The sequence below is a fragment of the Corythoichthys intestinalis genome, chromosome 6 (assembly GCF_030265065.1).
Source record: "Corythoichthys intestinalis isolate RoL2023-P3 chromosome 6, ASM3026506v1, whole genome shotgun sequence".
In the NCBI taxonomy this organism is placed as follows: Eukaryota; Metazoa; Chordata; class Actinopteri; order Syngnathiformes; family Syngnathidae; genus Corythoichthys; species Corythoichthys intestinalis.
The window spans coordinates 28,604,305-28,623,004 of NC_080400.1; the positions used below are offsets into that span (position 1 = coordinate 28,604,305).

At 39.5% G+C, this 18,700-nt stretch overlaps 1 protein-coding gene across 3 annotated transcripts in view; it reads left to right on the forward strand.

The window, feature by feature from the left end:
- Window positions 1-18,700, forward strand: part of LOC130917201 (synaptotagmin-like protein 2) — a 41,863-nt gene that overhangs the window by 11,643 nt on the left and 11,520 nt on the right. For 2 of the 3 annotated variants that reach the window (XM_057838343.1, XM_057838340.1), the window contains exons 3-14: window positions 5,555-5,712; window positions 5,854-5,959; window positions 7,431-7,479; window positions 7,575-7,644; window positions 7,715-8,084; window positions 8,159-8,292; window positions 8,433-10,481; window positions 13,791-13,898; window positions 13,974-14,024; window positions 14,091-14,182; window positions 15,103-15,186; window positions 15,383-15,552. In XM_057838343.1, the coding sequence (XP_057694326.1) occupies window positions 5,555-5,712; window positions 5,854-5,959; window positions 7,431-7,479; window positions 7,575-7,644; window positions 7,715-8,084; window positions 8,159-8,292; window positions 8,433-10,481; window positions 13,791-13,898; window positions 13,974-14,024; window positions 14,091-14,182; window positions 15,103-15,186; window positions 15,383-15,552 (3,441 nt within the window). The remainder of the gene's footprint in view (window positions 1-5,554; window positions 5,713-5,853; window positions 5,960-7,430; window positions 7,480-7,574; window positions 7,645-7,714; window positions 8,085-8,158; window positions 8,293-8,432; window positions 10,482-13,790; window positions 13,899-13,973; window positions 14,025-14,090; window positions 14,183-15,102; window positions 15,187-15,382; window positions 15,553-18,700) is intronic. The other variant, XM_057838342.1, reaches the window with a different exon arrangement.

An 18,700-nucleotide genomic window follows, 5' to 3' on the forward strand; every position in this document is an offset into this window, starting at 1 on the left:
CAAGCCCACTCAGATCAAGCATAGACTTCACTATAAGTTTACGGGAAACGGAGCGCAGGGCCGCTACGTAGGGGGCCTATTTTCCAAAACTTAAAATTCAAATATTTTCAAAACCAAAGCCGCTAGCGACCCAAAACCAAAATATGCACCTCCCTTAGGCAAATATGAGTCTACGTGAGCAGCGGCATCAAAAAATTCAAAGTCGTTCCCTAATAAAATCCCTATTAATTATTTTTTATATAAGTATAACAGAACTTGAAATGGCTAAAAAAAAAAAATCAGATTTTACGCTCAATGCACAAAAATCACAAAATGCAGAGAAAATCACCTATATTTTCAGGATCAATAGCAGTATTTAATATAGAGGTTTTTGCCCGAAATAGCGACTTAAGTTTTTTTTTATTTACAGCAATTTTGACATACAGTGGGGCAAATAAGTATTTAGTCAACCACTAATTGTGCAAGTTCTCCCACTTGAAAATTTAAGAGAGGCCTGTAATTATCAACATGGGTAAACCTCAACCATGAGAGACAGAATGTGTGGAAAAAAAAAAAAAAAAGAAAATCACATTGTTTGATTTTTAATGAATTTACTTGCAAATCATGGAGGAAAATAAGTATTCGGTCAATACCAAAAGTTCATCTCAATACTTTGTTATGTATGGCAATAACAGAGACCGACGTTTTCTGTAACTCTTCACAAGCTTTTCACACACTGTTGCTGGTATTTTGGCCCATTCCTCCATGCAGATCTCCTCTAGAGCAGGGATTTTTTTGGGGGGCTGTCATTGGGCAACATGGACTTTCAACTCCCTCCACAGATTTTCTATGGGGCTGAGATCTGGAGACTGTCTAGGCCACTCCAGGACCTTGAAATGCTTCTTACGAAGCCACTCCTTTGTTGCCCTGGCTGTGTGTTTGGGATCATTGTCATGCTGGAAGACTCAGCCACGTCTCATCTTCAATGCCCTTGCTGATGGAAGGAGATTTTCTCTCAAAATCTCTCGATACATGGCCCCATTCATTCTTTCCTTTACACAGATCAGTCGTCCTGGTCCCTTTGCAGAAAAACAGCCCCAAAGCATGATGTTTCCAACCCCATGCTTCACATTGGGTATGGTGTTCTTTGGATGCAATTCAATATTCTTTCTCCCTCCAAACACGAGAACCTGTGTTTCAACCTAAAAGTTCTATTTTGGTTTCATGTGACCATGACACATTCTTCCAGTCCTCTTCTGGATCATCCAAATGCTCTCTCACAAACCGCAGACGGGCCTGGACGTGTACTTTCTTCAGCAGGGGGCCACGTCTGGCAGTGCAGGATTTGAGTCCCTGGCGGCGCATTGTGTTACTGACTAGGTCCCTCCGTGTGGTTCTGGGATTTTTTGCTCACTGTTCTTGTTATCATTTTGACGCCACGGAGTGAGATCTCGCATGGAGCCCCAGATCGAGGGAGATTATCAGTGGTCTTGTATGTCTTCCATTTTCTGATAATTGCTCCCACAGTTCATTTCTTTACACCAAGCGTTTTACCTACAATTTTGTCTGTGGTGTCCATCGACAGCTCTTTGGTTGGCCATAGTGGAGTTTGGAGAGTGACTGACTGAGGTTGTGGACAGGTGTCTTTTTTACCGATAATGAGTTAAAACAGGTGCCATTAATACAGGTAATGAGTGGAGCCTCGTTAGACCTCGTTAGAAGAAGTTAGACCTATTTGACAGCCAGAAATCTTGCTTGTTTGTAGGTGACCAAATATTTATTTTCCACTCTAATTTGGAAATAAATTCTTTAAAAATCAAACAATGTGATTTTTTCCCCTCCTTATTCTGTCTCTCATGGTTGAGATTTACCCATGTTGACAATTACAGGCCTCTCTAATCTTTTCAAGTGGGAGAACTTGCACAATTGGTGGTTGACTAAATACCTATTTGCCCCACTGTTGGTATTAATGATATAATGAGGAATGGCAGGATACTCTCATTTGATTGGCTAAAATAGACATTGATCAAATGTCTGTCCCAGTGTAGGGCCGCCAATTCCTGGAAATATTGGCTGGTATTTGCAATTTTCTCCACTATTACCCATCACTAAAACAAAATTATGTCATTTTAATGTATTAATGGAACTAAAGAAAAAAATGAAAAATGAATTAAAAGGCTGTACTTTAAAAGTCGGGTTTTTTACAAAATTGGATCTGTTCAGGTGTGCTTAACTCACTGACTGTCATTGACGGCGACTGACGATCATTCGCTGATAGCCTCTGCCAGTCAAAATGGATTGGATGCCTATTGCCAAACGCGGACTTTAAGGGGGGGTGCAGGTGATACAATTTTTGACGGGGGTAACTACATTGTCAAGACACCAGCGGGCGTACCATATTCCATGGATGACAATCATGGCAAAAAGTATAGTTGTCCTAAGCAGCCTGATTTAGAATTCCCCATAAGAATGATAGGAAACAAAAAATGCTTTCAACTTATTATTATCAATTTTCTTGTAAGTTAATTCTTTTGCCGACAGTGCGTTTCAGGGTCATCAACATGCTGTGCCCCCCCACCCCCCCCCCGCCCCCGCCCCCGCCCCAAAAGTCAAACTCCACCTATGCCTTTTGTCGTCAATTGCAGCCAAATAGTTAATACTCCAGCTATGTTGGAATGTTCTTCATTCCAACTAGGGTTCAAAGTTCATCAATTGCCAAACTTAAAAGCCCCGGCATGAAGAATGCGGGCGGACAATATGCTCTTCATCAGGGCTTAAGTGGAGGCGCTCAGCCAGCGTATGCTCTACTGTGTGTGCGCGCGCGCACATGTAAGAGGATTACAACGACATCCCATAATAATGCCCTGCCTTTTCATCACATGACGCCGTCTTTTGTTGATTCGATTTCCAGTTTGATGGAGATGTTTGCCACTTCTCCAAATCCCATCATGTGCTGATTCTTATTAAATCATCACATTTAAAAAAATAAAAATACGGAATGAAGTAAACACATTTTTCTGTCGTCTTGGTTTCTTGCTTGGGGGAGAAAAAGTTTTTTTTAATTTCAGCACGGTTAAAGGTTGGTGTCAGGTATCTGCGACGAACGACACTGTGTACATTTGACTTAAACGTAAAGAGGGTTAATCTGTGCTAAAGGGCCTCTTAAAGTCTTGTGACGAACATCCTTGCCACTTACTTTTTGTAAAGGGCAGACACCAACAGAATAATAGAACCTCTTAACCCATTCAGGGATTACAGAGTTGTCATTTCAACAGTGCAACATGCTGTTAAAAAAGATAAAAAGATCTGTATTTTTGGTCTATTTTTATAGCTGATTATTTGAAGTCAGAGTTGACCTTAGAATTGGCAAGTCAGAAAATATACTAAAAACACCAAAGAATGTCAAAAAGCAAAATTTGGACTTTTCTGAAGTTGCTTTCTATTAGCTTTTAAATTCTATTGGGGCGCCAAGGCCAGTTACTTAAGTTTTTTTCCGTTTATTTCTTTCTTTTGAACTAAAATTCAAAATGAATGTCTTACTTTTATTGGTTGATTTCTATTATATTTGTCTTCATGATTACATTTTTATATTGAATTATTTCTTTGACCGCAGTGGGTTTTTCTTTGAAGAACAGAGGAGTACGGCAAATTTTGAGCACGTCTAAATAAATATTTTGATTATATATTTGTGAAATGCTCCCACGCACACTACTCTAAAAGGATGACTAGAAACAAATAAAAAGGAATACAGTGGCAACAAACCACATTCAAAAAGTTATACCTCACAGTTTTTCACATTGGCTTTTGGGTTATTTAATTCTGTCATACAGTGGTATGAAAAAGTATCTGAACCTTTTGGCATTTCTGCATAAAATCACCATCAAATGTGATCTGATCTTTGTCTAAATCACACAGATGAAAAAACTGTCTGCTTTAACTAAAACCACCCAAACAAGTATAGGTTTTCATATTTTCATGAGGATAGTATGCAAACAATGACAGAAGAGGGAAAAATAAGTAAGTGAACAACCACATTTAATATTTTGTGCCGCCCCTTTGGCAGCAATAACTTCAACCAGACAGTTCCTGTAGCTGCAGCTCAGTCTGACACATTGATCAGGACTAATCTCCATTCTTCTCTACAAAACTGCTATAGTTCAGTCAGATTCCTGGGATGTCTGGTATGAATCGCTGTCTTTAGGTCATGCCACAGCATATCAATGGGGTTCAAGTCTGGACTTTGACTTGGCCACTCCAGAACTTGTATTTTGTTGTCCTGAAACCATTCTGAAGTTGATTTACTTCTGGGGTTTTAGACCATTGTCTTGTTGCAGCATCCATCCTCTTTTTGGCCTCAACTGTCTGACAGACTGCCTCAGGTTTTCCTGCAAAACATCCTGATAAGTTTTTGAATTCATTCTTCCATGAATGATTGCAAGTTGTCCAGGCCCTGAGGTAGCAAAACAGCCCATGATGCCCTCTCCACCATGCTTCACGGTGGGAATGAGGTGTTGATGTTGGTGAGCGGTTCCATTTTCCCCCCACGCATGACATTGTGTATTTCTCCCAAACAATTCAACTTTGGTTTCATCAGTCCACAAATATTTTGCCAAAACTTCTGTGGAGTGTCCAAGTGTCTTTTTGCGAATATTAAATGAGCAACAATGTTTTTTATAGACAGCAGTGGCTTCCTCCGCAGAGTCCTCCCGTTAACACCATTCTTTGCCATAGCTATACATATAGTTGATGTGAGCACATAGATTGGACTGTGCCATTGATTTCTGTAATTCTTTAGCAAACACTCTAGGGTTCATTTTTTACCTCTCTGAGTATTCTGAGCTGGCTCTTGGCGTCATCTTTGGTGGACGGCCACTCCTTGGGAGAGAAGCACCAGTGCCAAACTCTCTCCATTTGTAGACAACTTCTCGGACTGTCGATTGATGAACATCCAGACTTTTAGAGATGGTTTTGTATCCTTCCCAGCTTTATACAAATCAACAATCCCTGATCGCAGGTCTTCAGACAGCTCTTTTGACCGAGCCGTAATGCACATCAGACAATGCTTCTCATCAAGACAATTCTTACCAGGTGTGTGTTTTATAGTGCCAAGGCAGCTTTAAACCACTCATTGAGCGCCATGAAAGGTGGAAAAGCGCTATATCTGCATAACACCATTTACCATCAGTGATTAGGCACACACCTGACTTAAATTGTTTGGTAAAAATTGGTTTCAATTGCGCTTTAAGTCTCCTTAGGCAGAGGGTTCACTTACTTATTTTCCTCCTTCTGTCATTGTTTTCATGCTATTCTTATTAAAATATGAAAAACTATAAATGTTTGGGTGGTTTTAGTTAAAGCAAACAGTTTTTACGTCTGTGTGATTTTGACAAAGATCAGATCACATTTGATGTTTATTTTATGCAGAAATTTGAGAAATTCCAAAAGGTTCAGATACTTTTTTCATACAAATGTATGTGCTTGGCTTTTGTTTGGTTGTTTATGTTATTTCATGTGATTCGTGTTGTTTTAAAGGCATTGTAATAAATAAAGCAAGTTTTTCTCTTTCCTCCAACAGGAAGCTTGAGAGCATTTTGAGCCAAGGCTCATCATCAGACTCCAAGTTAAAATACCTGACAGGCCAATGGTTCTACGAAGCCAAGTCTCGCAGACATATGGACAAGATCCACGGCTCTGAAATCATCCTGGCCTCCATGAAGCAGAGGAGAACTTCAGGTAGACAGAATGCATGTTTGTGTGCATGCCAAAGACAGAGAGATGGATATGAGTATATATCATTGCTCATTTCATTCTACTTTTAAACAACAACACGTCGAAAAGGTCTATTGCTTATAATCTTTCTGCTTACTGTTGCAGAAGGATCGTTTCGAGGTGAGAGACCCAGGGCACCCAGCAGTCCAACTTCTGACATGGAGGTCCGTCAGAGACCTGTGCGATCTTTGGATACGCCATTGAAAGAAAAGTAAAAAAATAAAATAAAATCCTCCTCGTCATATATTTAATGGGAATCAGTGCAATTCTGATTAGTAAAACATCTGAAATTGATGTAAAATTATTAACAAATTTGAATGACTATGTATTATACTGTGTAGATCTATACAGATACATTTTCTTTTTAAAAAGGTTGCAATTAACCAGAAGACATAATTTTAGAAGAAAGAATTCTTAATGGAAAACAGAATTTGTTTCCACTGTGTGGTAATTTTAATGTTGATTTCTTAAGATTACATCTTTATTCTTGTCTTGAACATTTTTCCCCCCCAAAAGTGTATAATATTGTTTTCAAACATAACATTTATCTACTAACATTGTATTACTTTCCCCTGAAAACACTGACAACTTTTCTTTCATGTCACCATGTATTCTAATTCTCATTCATGTATTCTCCAACAACCCCCCCCCCACAAGAACATTTTTTCTGCTTTAAGCTTTTCTCCCACAGTACCGATGTGTGTGTGTGTGTGTGTGTGTATGTAGGGGTGTGTACGTGTGTGTCTTGTGACTTGCCACGTGTAAACAAAGGTGGTGCCAGCAAGGAATACGTGACTTTTTACAGGGCTAGTAGCCTGATTCAGTGCTCTACTTGTGTTCCAGTGGTCGAGTCTGATGTACGTGTTAAGCAAAGTGCTTAATGTAATAGAGTTGTTTGCGTCATTGCGTCTGAATGGGAAGTGTCTTTTGTGTCTTGGCCAAGTTTTAGCAAGTGGAAGGCAGTAATATCATGTTGATTTTGGTCTGTTGAGTGTCTGCATTGGATGAGTTATTAACTCATTGTAGAATGTGTTAGAGGGGAAGGTGACTATCTAGGTTAAAAGCGTTGATGAAGAGACTTTTTTGAGACATCTTCATCTCTTTTAACACAGTCAATATTTGACTTTGACTTCCTTGTGCAAACCTTATCCAACTGTGTTTTTTTTTTTTTTTTTTTTAAAGCAACGCTGCATTTATTGCATGTATCTTTAGTATTTAGGACACAAAATTTAAACATAGTTATTATTGTATGTGTTCAAGAATATTGTTCGGGGAGGGGTGTGGGGGTCAATTTTGGAATAAGGCTATAACATGCGGAGAAAATGTTGTGCTGTAACTACTTTTCAGAAGTAGGCACTCTCAAATGTTACATGGGTGTTTAATTTAACACTTGTTGGATGGAAAAGCCACTCAATGACATAAATATTTATTGTTTATATTTTTATTATCTTGTTCAAGTTCGCAAAAAGCTGACACTTATCCCAGTGAGAAGCAGGCTTCGCTTATACTGTAACGGTTTGCCAATCAATCAAAGAGTACATATAAAGATGTGGGAATTGAACCCAAGTTGTCTAACAATATTGTCACACTATGAATGACTACAACTATTAGGGTATGTCATTTTCCCTATTGTATTCCCTGTTTTAATATTTTTCATATGTATTTTTTATATTTCCCTGTAGGAATGTACAGAAACAAGATCTGAAATCAGTGGTCTATTCTCCAAGAATGGTAGGAACACATTATTCTGGAAAAATATTTTTATATACTTTTTTTCTTTAACCACATTTGAAGAATGGCTTTGTTGCTGTTTTTGTTACTTCTAGATAAGACAAAACCCATTTAATCGAGCTTCCCTAATTGTTGTCGAGCCTTCCGAAGAGTGCTTTGAGACAGGTGAGCAAAAATTATTCAGCTCAATCTATCTAATTGCAAATTTGGAAAATTGTAATTTTCCCCTCCTCAGATCCTACCTCCCCTCCAAACAGTCAGAAAACTGGTGGAAGCAGTCAGAGGTCGGGGACGTCCGTGACATCTGAGGGCTCCCCTGTGGCCTTAAAGCCCATCCCTAGAAAGAGAACACACCTCTCCATGAGGACCCCCAGCCAGTCAGACAGCAGCAGCATAGCCTTGGACCATAGGGTGGCCCCTGCTCCAAGACCGAGCCTCCATCCAGGCTCAAGTGGAAGCTCCACCCGGTCCAAGACAGAAGCCACAGTGTCGTTTCAGCCAAATGCTTCTGCAGATTTCCCGCAGCAGCCACCATGTGATGGCTCTCATGTTTTATCTCATTCCAGTTTGGATGGAAGAAAGGCATCTTCTATCAGAGCGGAGAGGTGCGTGGAAACCTTTGAAGCATCATTTTAGAAAACATGTTATAATAATTAGTTCAACGATCATTACTTCACAGAGAAATAGCGTCGATGACCGAAGACAATCCCACCATAGGAAAGGATCTAATGAAAGAAGGAATGCTGGATCATGATCCAGTGATTTCCAACAGTGTGGTATCATCATTGAAGGAGCCAGAATGGCAAAGAACTGGTAAGAGTTGATAAGCACAGGTATTAGCCAATGACAGAAACGACTCATCTTTTAATACTAACATGTGCTTTGGCAAGACTAACACTATCATCCTTCTGTAGCTCATAACCCGCCTGGGTGGCAATCCTCTTTACTTTTAGGTGCAGAACCTCCAAAATCCTATGATATCAAGTTTATCGAGTCGTCCGATCAGAAGAAACAGAAGAGGTCCCAAAAGAAGCACTCATACAAGTTGACCACCCCGGCTTCCAGTCCCACTGGCAATGACGAAAATTCCATCTCAAAAGTGCTGGACTGGTTCAACCGTAGCACTGATGACAATGACTGGCTTGATGGCAAAGATGGATCGGCGGTATCAAGGGATACACAGAGACTCTGTGAGACAAATGCACTGGGAGGTGAGGAGATCATAAAGAAAGATATTGGGGATACACAGAGACTCTCTGAGACGAATGCACTGGGAGATGAGGATATCATAAAGAAAGAAATTGGAAGTATTCAGAAGAAGGAAGAAACTGATATTATAAAGGTTGAGTCAGAAGGAAATGCCAAAGAGGTGACGATGGATGCAAAAAATAATTACCCAGAAAGCAACAACATCTCCCAAATGAAATCATTTTGGGAGAATAGCATCCAATACCCCAAAACTATTACATCGGAAGTGAAACCGGAGGCAAAAGACCGAAACGAAAATAAGCCAAATGTTCACTCTGAAGTATTCAGTGGCAAAGTAACTGATGTCACAAATGGGGTGGACGGAAATCAGCATGTTGAGATGAAAAATGACCAAGAGTCAGACAATTTCTACCTAGAAAACAACACCACTAATCCTCAAGAAGTTGAAAGAAATGGTTCAAATGACGAGGTAGTATCTGTTAAGCAACCTACACCAAACGCTCCTCTGCAGACATATCCAGAGTCTAAAGTGTCCTCTTTAGACCAACCAGACACCCATGTTCAGTCCATACAACCTCAAAGTCCAAAGGCAGAGAAGACCAGTGTGGCCCAAAGCTCCCAGGTTGCAGATCCCAAGACGTGTGGCAATCAGGCAGATATCATCTGCAAACCACCAGGGAGTTCTAGTAAAGACAGTGCACAGACACCAAAAAGAAAAGACACAGACATTTGTCATTCCCAAAGACAAAACCATCCCCGTCAAGACACCACTGCTGAGAGGATCAAACAGCTAAAATCTTTCTGGGAGCAGGAGACAAGCAAGACATCATTTAGTTGTGTTAAACCCAAGGCAATGTGGGGATCAAAACTTAACAAGAGGTTCACTATATCAGAATTCGACTTGCGTACCATTGGCAGTGATGGAGAAGACTCGTACACAAATTTGTCTGGTCTTCCCCTGAATCAGAGAATTGATAAAGTCTCGCCGACACATAGCAGTAGCCGAGCACAATTTAGTAGTCTGATGGGTTTCTGGGATGACACTACCACGGACGCCAAGCCCAAAAGCCCCAAAAGACAAGTCAATAGTCCACAACCACCTGAAGAGTTAAGTTCATCTAAGCTTGATGCTCGCTCCTTGTCTCCCGTTGAAACATCCCCTAGTAGACGAATATTGTCCCCGTCAAAAGCAACTAACGACAATCAAAACAACCTGTCGGAGTTGGGTTCACCGAAAGAACTAATAAAGATCTTGAAAGACTCAAATAGGGATGACAAAGCAGCAAGACCACCACCAACATCCACTAAGGGTGTTCGTGCGCCCAGGAGAAAAAAGGACAGCTCGAGCCCATCAAGCAGTCGTTTCAAGTCTATGCGTCGAGCTACCAGTATGTTTGCTCTTGTTGATCCAGAAGAGGCCAAGCTTAAGATCCTCGTCAGCCCTGTCCATTCGCAAAGCAGGAAACTGAGTATTGATCACACTCAGAACATTAGACAAGGCTCTGAGGGAACTGAGACCCCTCTTGCGAGGGCATTTGTTCCCCGAGACTACAGCCATTACTTAGGAACAGCGGACGAACCAGGTACCCCAGCATCTGGAGACGAGGTCGGCGGTGGCTTCAGAACGCCTGTGAGGACCAGCACCCCCACTGTCTCAGAGGACCGAAGCTTCAAGAAAACCATAAAGATGAGTCCGCGCCACGTGTGGACAAATAACAGTGCAGATGCTGAGCCAGAGTCACCTGTACACAGCACATCTGAATCCTGGTCCAAATCAAGGAATTTCTTGAATTGTAAGTACTATTGATCTATAAATTTTCTATACTGCTTATTGTTTTCAGTCCTCTAAATAGGAGCTGAAGCCTATACAGGCAGACTTCAGAAAGCCTAAATTGGTCACGAGTAAATCGCAGTACATACATAGAGACAGACAACCGTTAGCATATATACCATCTCTAAAAGGGAACAGAATCAACGCTGCCATCACAGAGGTCAGACAACCACCACACTGCCAGTGAGTTCTGTAATTGCAGTCGTTCCTTGATTTAAGTACAAACAACATAGAAAGAAAAACTCAAGAGAAATATTACCTCAGTTCGTGCACTTTGAGCTATTCATTTTTATACAGCTAATTCTGTTGTTGTCCACACGTGGCACTATCCCTTTGAAAAGCTGGTCCTCAAAAAGGCAGAAGCCCTCCTGGTCTGGAAAGAACATCCTCGATATTACTGCTTGAAGGTCCTCTTCAGGTTGAAGATTTAGAGTTACCTTGTACAGGATTCATAGTATCAGAGACTTCTTTTTTGCTAGTGCAATAAAATTGCTAAATTTGCACAATGCCATGACAGGTAAAGTATAATGTTACATTAACCGATTTTTAATATTTTGTCAGCTTTATAGGTCTTATCTGTAATGTTTACTTTTTCTTAAAATATCTTAACTGTAAACCTGAAGTTTATTTTGTGTGTCTATTGTGTGTCGTTACAGTAAGTAACTTTTTTTTTTTTAATTTAATAGTCTCTGAGACCATTACATCTCTGAGATCAGTCAATTACTGTATACTGCACTGCAATTAAGTCAACAAAGCTTTGGTTCAGCAACAGTCACAGCATAACCATGGACCAGTTCTCAGTTCTGATTCCTGTCATATACAGTGGGGGAAATAAGTATGTAGTCAACCACTAATTGTGCAAGTTCTCCAACTTGAAAATATTAGAGAGGCCTGTAATCGTCAACATGGGTAAACCTCAACCATGAGAGACAATGTGGAAAAAAAAAAAACAACAGAAAATCACATTGTTTGATTTTTAAAGAATTTATTTGCAAATACAGGTAATGGTGGAAAATAAGTATTTGGTCAATGCCAAAAGTTAATCTCAGTACTTTGTTATGTACCCTTTGTTGGCAATAACGGAGGCCAAACATTTTCTGTAACTCTTCACAAGCTTTTCACACACTGTTGCTGGTATTTTGGCCCATTCCTCCATTCCATGCAGAGCTCTAGAGCAGTGATGTTTCGGGGCTGTCGTTGGGCAACACGGACTTTCAACTCCCTCCACAGATTTTCTATTGGGTTGAGATCTGGAGACTGGCTAGGCCACTCCAGGACCTTGAAATGCTTCTCACGAAACCACTCCTTTGTTGCCCTGACTGTGTGTTTGGAATCAGGGTTGTCATGCTGAAAGACCCAGCCACGTTTCATCTTCAATGCCCTTGCTGATGGAAGGAGATTTTCACTCAAAATCTCTTGATACATGGCCCCATTCATTCTTTCCTTTACACAGATCAGTCGTCCTGGTCCCTTTGCAGAAAAACAGCCCCAAAGCATGATGTTTCCACCCCCATGCTTCGCAGTGGGTATGGTGTTCTTCGGATGCAATTCCGTATTCTTTCCCCTCCAAACACGAGAACCTGTGTTTCTACCAAAAAGTTCTATTTTGGTTTCATCTGACCATAACACAATCTCCCAGTTCCTCTTCTGGATCATCCAAATGCTCTCTAGCGAACCGCAGACGGGCCTGGATGTGTACTTTCTTCAGCAGGGGGACACGTCTGGCAGTGCAGGATCTGAGTCCCTGGCGGCGCATTGTGTTACTGATAGTAACCTTTGTTACTGTGGTCCCAGCTCTCTGTAGGTCATTCACTAGGTCCCACCGTGTGGTTCTGGGATTTTTGCTCACCGTTCTTGTTATCATTTTGACGCCACGGGGTGAGATCTTGCATGGAGCCCCAGATCGAGGGAGATTATCAGTGGTTTTGTATGTCTTCCATTTTCTAATAAATGCTCCCACAATTGATTTCTTTACACCAAGCATTTTACCTATTGCAGATTCAGTCTTCCCAGCCTGGTGCAGGTCTACAATTTTGTCTCTGGTGTCCTTTGACAGCTCTTTGGTGTTGGCCATAGTGGAGTTTGGAGTGTGACTGACTGAGGTTGTGGACGGGTGTCTTTTATACCGATAATGAGTTAAAACAAGTGCCATTAATACAGGTATTGAGTGGAGCCTTGATAGACCTCGTTAGAAGAAGTTAGACCTCTTTGACAGTCAGAAATCTTGCTGTTTGTCGGTGACCAAATACTTATTTTCCACTGTAATTTGGAAATAAATTCTTTAAAAATCAAACAATGTGATTTTCTGTATTTTTTTCCACATTCTATCCCTCATGGTTGAGGTTTACCCATGTTGACAATTACAGGCCTCTGTAATATTTTCAAGTAGGAGAACTTGCACAATTGGTGGTTGACTAAATACTTATTTGCCCCACTGTACCATGAACACCATTTTCTTTGGCGTACAGACTACAGAGATATGTGTCTTTCCCCCCCTCTAAATTAGTTATATTTGCCCTCAGGTATAATATGAAGTCAGAATGCTTTATTGCTCTAGGAATGACTAAAATTAAGGGACAGCTCTACTAACTCTTCAATACAAATCTGTGCTCATGTTTGGCTTGGTGGGACTCAAAATATCTCAAATTTGTAAACAGTGGTTCCACTGTACTACGACAGTATTTAAAAATGTTATCAAAAGTTAGCTTAAGGTTGTTATTTAGATGGAAATGAAGTAACGAAACATTTTGTGAAACATTTGTATGACAAACATTGAACACCTTACTGTATCCGTGAGTTTGTGTCCGTGTATATGTTATCTTTGTTTGCTGAGGTTAGTCTTTTGTCAACACTCACAGTTTTAGGCCCATGTTTGGCTTGTGGGCCGGGAACGTTCTTCAGGCACACCAGTAATGCTAACAAGTTAATTTATTATTTTTTTTCAACACTTATTATTTTACAAAAGCATGTTTTTAATTGCCTGAAATTATGTCTTGTTCATTCTAATCAAAGTTTACTTCCTGGTTAATGGTGGGTCATCATCATGAAACATAACTTATCTACTGCTCTTTTGTCAAGATTCTTAACAAATTAGAGTAATTTATTTGCATTATCCTGATAACTGTGTGTACTTAGTGTTTAACAATGCTAGCATAACTGCAATGAAAAGCCCTATTACAGGCTAACGTTGGATTAAGAATAATTTACTCAAAAAGTCTTTTGTTACCTTTGAAATGACTCCTTCTAGTAACAAACTTTTCTCCATTGTCAGGGAAAACTGATGATGAGGAGGAAAATCCTGTGAGGAAAGCATTGCGGCGGGCTGAAGCTCGGCCTAGAGGTTTGGCTAAAAGCATGGAGGATCTGTCAGGGTCACCAAGTAAGCTTCATCATCATACTCACGTTTCGATGTTCATTCTTGACTATGATCGCATGACTTCATTCTCTATGATAGGACTAGAGAGAAGGCAAGAGCAGAAGACTGACATAAGGCGAAATACCGATGGTAACCAACTTGATTGCCCCTAATTGTAAATAGGTAGTGCTAATATTATTTTTTTTCCTATGGTAGGCCCTTTGACGGCTCCATCCTCCCCTGCATTCTTAGACCAGGACCACCTGAAGAAGAAGAGCAAGTCTGTCCCATCGTTTTTGCAGAAGGAGGTAAAGGGAGCACCGTTGGCTTCTAGTGTGTTATGTGTATCCCTGTACGCACGGCTTGCCATGCATGATGCTATGGGGCGCCGTTTGTAAAGCATACATGATGAAAATTACGACAACATTTTCTCACATTTAGCGCCACACAGTGTTTCAAATGGTGTGCAATTTTTAGAGTCACTTTTTTTTTTGTTTTTTTTTTGCACATTTACAACATTATTTAGCAACTTAAATATTAATTATTAGATAAGAAGTTTTGGACCTGATTCTTTAAATCCAGAATTAAATATTTAATTTAAATCTTAAACCTATATCCTAAATGTTAAATCAGGAAATGGTCGGAACTAAATATTTTAGCTTAATATGCAAATTCACATGACTGGAGACCGGAAGTAACGAAATAAAAGCTGGTGGAGCAGCTCAGACTGTCTGTTTACGTTGCTTGAAAATGAATAAAACCTACTCAACGGTGGCAGTCTGCTCTTAGAAATGAGTCATTGTGATAATAACAATATATAGGTAAAATACATATTAAGGAGAAACTATTTAAAGAGCATTTTGTGTGCTCCAGCTGTTATTTTGTTACTTCCAGTCTCCAGTCATGTGAATTTGCATATTAAGCTAAATATTTAGTTCCAGCTGTTTCCAGATTTAACATTTAGAATATAGGACATAAATTTAAGATTTAAATTAAATATTTAGTTCTGGATTTAATCATTCCCGTACGAACCATATTTAAAAATGAACCTTTAAGTTGCTAAATAATGTTGTAAATGTGCAAAAAAAAAAAAAAGTGACTCAAAAAATTTACACCACGTTTTAAACACTGTGTGGCGCTGAATGTGAGAAAATGTCGTAATTTTCAGCATGTGCTGCTTTACAAATGGTGTCCCATATGATGCACCACCACATACTGTATGTTCCAGGATGACAGCCACATTTACGAGGATGTTTTAAACCATGGAACACACATGATGGACTCTTCCTCTAACTCGGATTCTGTGTCATCTGTACGTCTCACTCACTCGCCTACTCACTCACTGCTGCTTTCACTAACACCTCGCTTCTAATACCACATTTCGAACAAAGTCGTTTCAAGTCGAACACTATTCTAACTGTTAGGATCTCCGTTCATAGACTTTAGTACTACAGAATTGCAGAAACACATGATTGTTATGAGCTGAATCTTGTGCGTTCGGCTGGCAGTTGAGCGGGAGCGTGTTGACCATGTACAGCGGTGACTTCGGCAGCGTGGAGGTGCAAGGGAGCATCCATTTCTCCATCAACTACATACAAAAGCTCAACGAGTTTCACATCTTCATCGCCCAGTGTCGAGACTTGGCAGCTGTTGACCCAAAGAGAGGCCGCTCAGATCCGTGAGTGCTGTGAATGAAGCAATATCAACTCATTGTCTGCTACTGACGGCGATAGAGTAACCACAGTTGTTCTAAAAATTAGGTTTTTTACTCTGACCATAGACTTCACTATCAGTTGACGGGACACGGGGCTCGGGGTCGATCCGTAGGGGGCCTATTTTCCAAAACTTAAAATTCAAATATTTTCAAAACCAAAGTAGCTAGCGACCTAAAACCAAAACAGGCACATGCACATGGCATATGCAGCGACATAAAAAAAATTCAAAGTCGCTCCCTAATAAAATCCTGATTATTATTATTATTTATACAAGTATAAAAAAACTGAAATGGCTATAAAATTCTCAGGTTTTATACTAGATGCACAAAATAACCAAATGCAGAGGTAATAATAATATATAACAGATCATATCACATAGATAATATTTAACATATCATATAGGTTTTTACCCAGAATAGCAACTTTTTTTTTAACTTTAGTTTTCAACAGCTAATAAATCACTCAATTTTCACATCAGAAACTACTTGAGAAAAGCATGCTGAATCATCTTGATTTTACTCACCAAAAGCAAAATTTGCATTTTTCTATCTACAATCACAACTTATTTAGGTTGAATTCCACTATTGTGTAAAGTTACAAAATCCAACTTGGCGGCCGTCACAAAACAAAAAGTTTTTTAAGTAGAAAATTATTGTAAAATATGCTAAAATCGCAGAATTTCTATAGATATGAGCGTAAACCAGTCGAGATTCTTGGTTAAAAGCAAAAAACGGGCAGTTATCGTTCATTTTGCGTAAATATTTCAAGCTAAAGTTATAGCATTGTGTAATCCAACATGGCGGCCGACACGAAACAAAGAGCTTTTTAAGTTGAAAATTCTTGTAAATAAATGCTTAAATCGCGGAATGTCTATAGGTATGAACGTAAAACAGTCTAGATTCATGGTTAAAAGCAACAAATGGGCAGTTATCATTCATTTTATGTAAGTATTTAAAGCAAAAGTTACGGTATTGTGTAATCCAACATAGCGGCCGTCACCAAACAAAAGGCTTTTTAAGTTGAAAATTCTTGTAAATAAATGCTTAAATCGCAGAATTTCTATAGATATGATCGTAAAGTGGTATAGATTCTTGATTAAAAGCAAAAAATGAGCAGTTATCATTCATTTCACGTGAATATTTTCAAGTCAAAGTTACTGTAATTTCATCCATTGATTTTTTTTTTTTTCACAATGTTTCAAAGTGCATGCACTGTGCTATTTAATATAATATTTACTTTGAATCTTCGACCAAATCACTCTTACTCCTGCCTCGCTGTATGCAGTAAAACCTTCGCCCTAGTTCCAACTAAATCCGGCGTCAGAACAGACCGTGTGTTTATCACAGTGAAAGCCTACTCACCGTTCTGCCTGGGTCGGCCCCCTACAGGAAGGCATGGCGCAATATCTGTGGGAGCTGTCTTGTCAACTGATTGGGGGATCGGCATCCCGATCGATTGGGTCCGATCACGTCATTTTCAAAGTATCGGAATCGGCAAAAAAATATCGGCCATGCCTTTTTTAATATACAGTATATATATTTTTTAATTAAATCGTTTTCTAATTGTATTTAACGTTACAGACATAATATGTTACACTCATCCAGAGTCTTTAGTTTAGGCTTAAGGTAGGGTAAATAAGTTGTTTTAAAAATGTATCACGTTAAAATTATTAACGCAATTAATGCATACATTGCACGACCCACTCACACATTGTCGCGCTCAACCTGTAATGGCGCCATTTTACCTACAGTGTATACAGAGAGATAAAAGGCAGCGTAATATGAGTAGAGTGAATTTTGGCAGCCTTTGGAGGCTTATTTTAATTGGCTAAAGCCCTACAATCCCTCTCCCTATGATTAGAAATATCATGGGAAGCAATGTGGGGAAGCAAGGTAGCAATTGATCTTTTTCTTAACACCTTATTATATTTCCCAACGCAGCGAAGATATATCAATTTGTAGCACTACGCACAGTCATGGTTCCACTTCCCATCATGCATTGGGGCATGGCTACAGTATCATTTACTGAAAGCTCAACAAATACACTAGATGGCAATATTTAGTCACAATATACAAAGTCACAAGTCTTTCTATCTGTGGATCCCTCTCACAGAAAGAATGTTAATAATGTAAATGCCATCTTGAGGTTTTATTGTCATAATAAACAAATACAGTACTTATGTACTGTATGTTGAATATATGTATTCGTCCGAGTTTTATTCATTTTTTTCTTAATGCATTGCCAAAATGTATATGATCGGGAAAAATTATCGGGAATGATTGGAATTGAATCGGGAGCAAAAAAAAAGCAATCGGATCGCGAAATATCGGGATCGGCAGATACTCAAACTAAAACGATCGGGATCGGATCGGGAGCAAAAAAACATGATCGGAACAACCCTACATATTACCACTTAAAACACTCAAACTAAGTTGCTAGCTTTGATTTTGTTTAATAAATTAGTAATTTCCTGCCAATGACGGGGATAGAAGTCCTCCCTTTTGACTGGGAAGTGAAACGACAGGTGTGACTGTGCAGCTAGATGTACAGTAGATCCTCACACAGTTCCAGCTCATTCGGTAGGGATGAAAATGAAATCATTTCGGCATCTTAGGTGGAATACAAGTGTAACACCATTTACCATTGTGGCATGGTCTCGCTTGGCTTTTGTAATATTGAAAAATGACGGAAACGTTTTTGTACTATTAATTAGTTAATTGGCTGCCCTTGATGACGATCGGGAGTTCCATAGCTGCCAGACCCTCCCAATTAAAATGGATTGGCTGTAACATCATTGGAACTGTGACATCATTGTATGCTAGCCATCTTAGGTTAAAATTGATTTCATGTCTATCGCTGTCAATGGCATTTAATGAGTTAAGATATTGTAGCTCTCGAGAGGGGAAATTCTCAGGCCTGAACTGAGAAACACATTCAATCTGTACTGTCAGTATATAAAATTAACCCGATTTGTTTTGTTTTTTCAGTGGTCTTCAACCATTTTTATTTTTAGTCATGTTTTTATGCAATTCCTCAATTGACAAAATGTGATATGAACTCTCAGAAGTCGCCAGCATTCCAGTCTTAATCACATTTGGTTTGGCCTTTCTT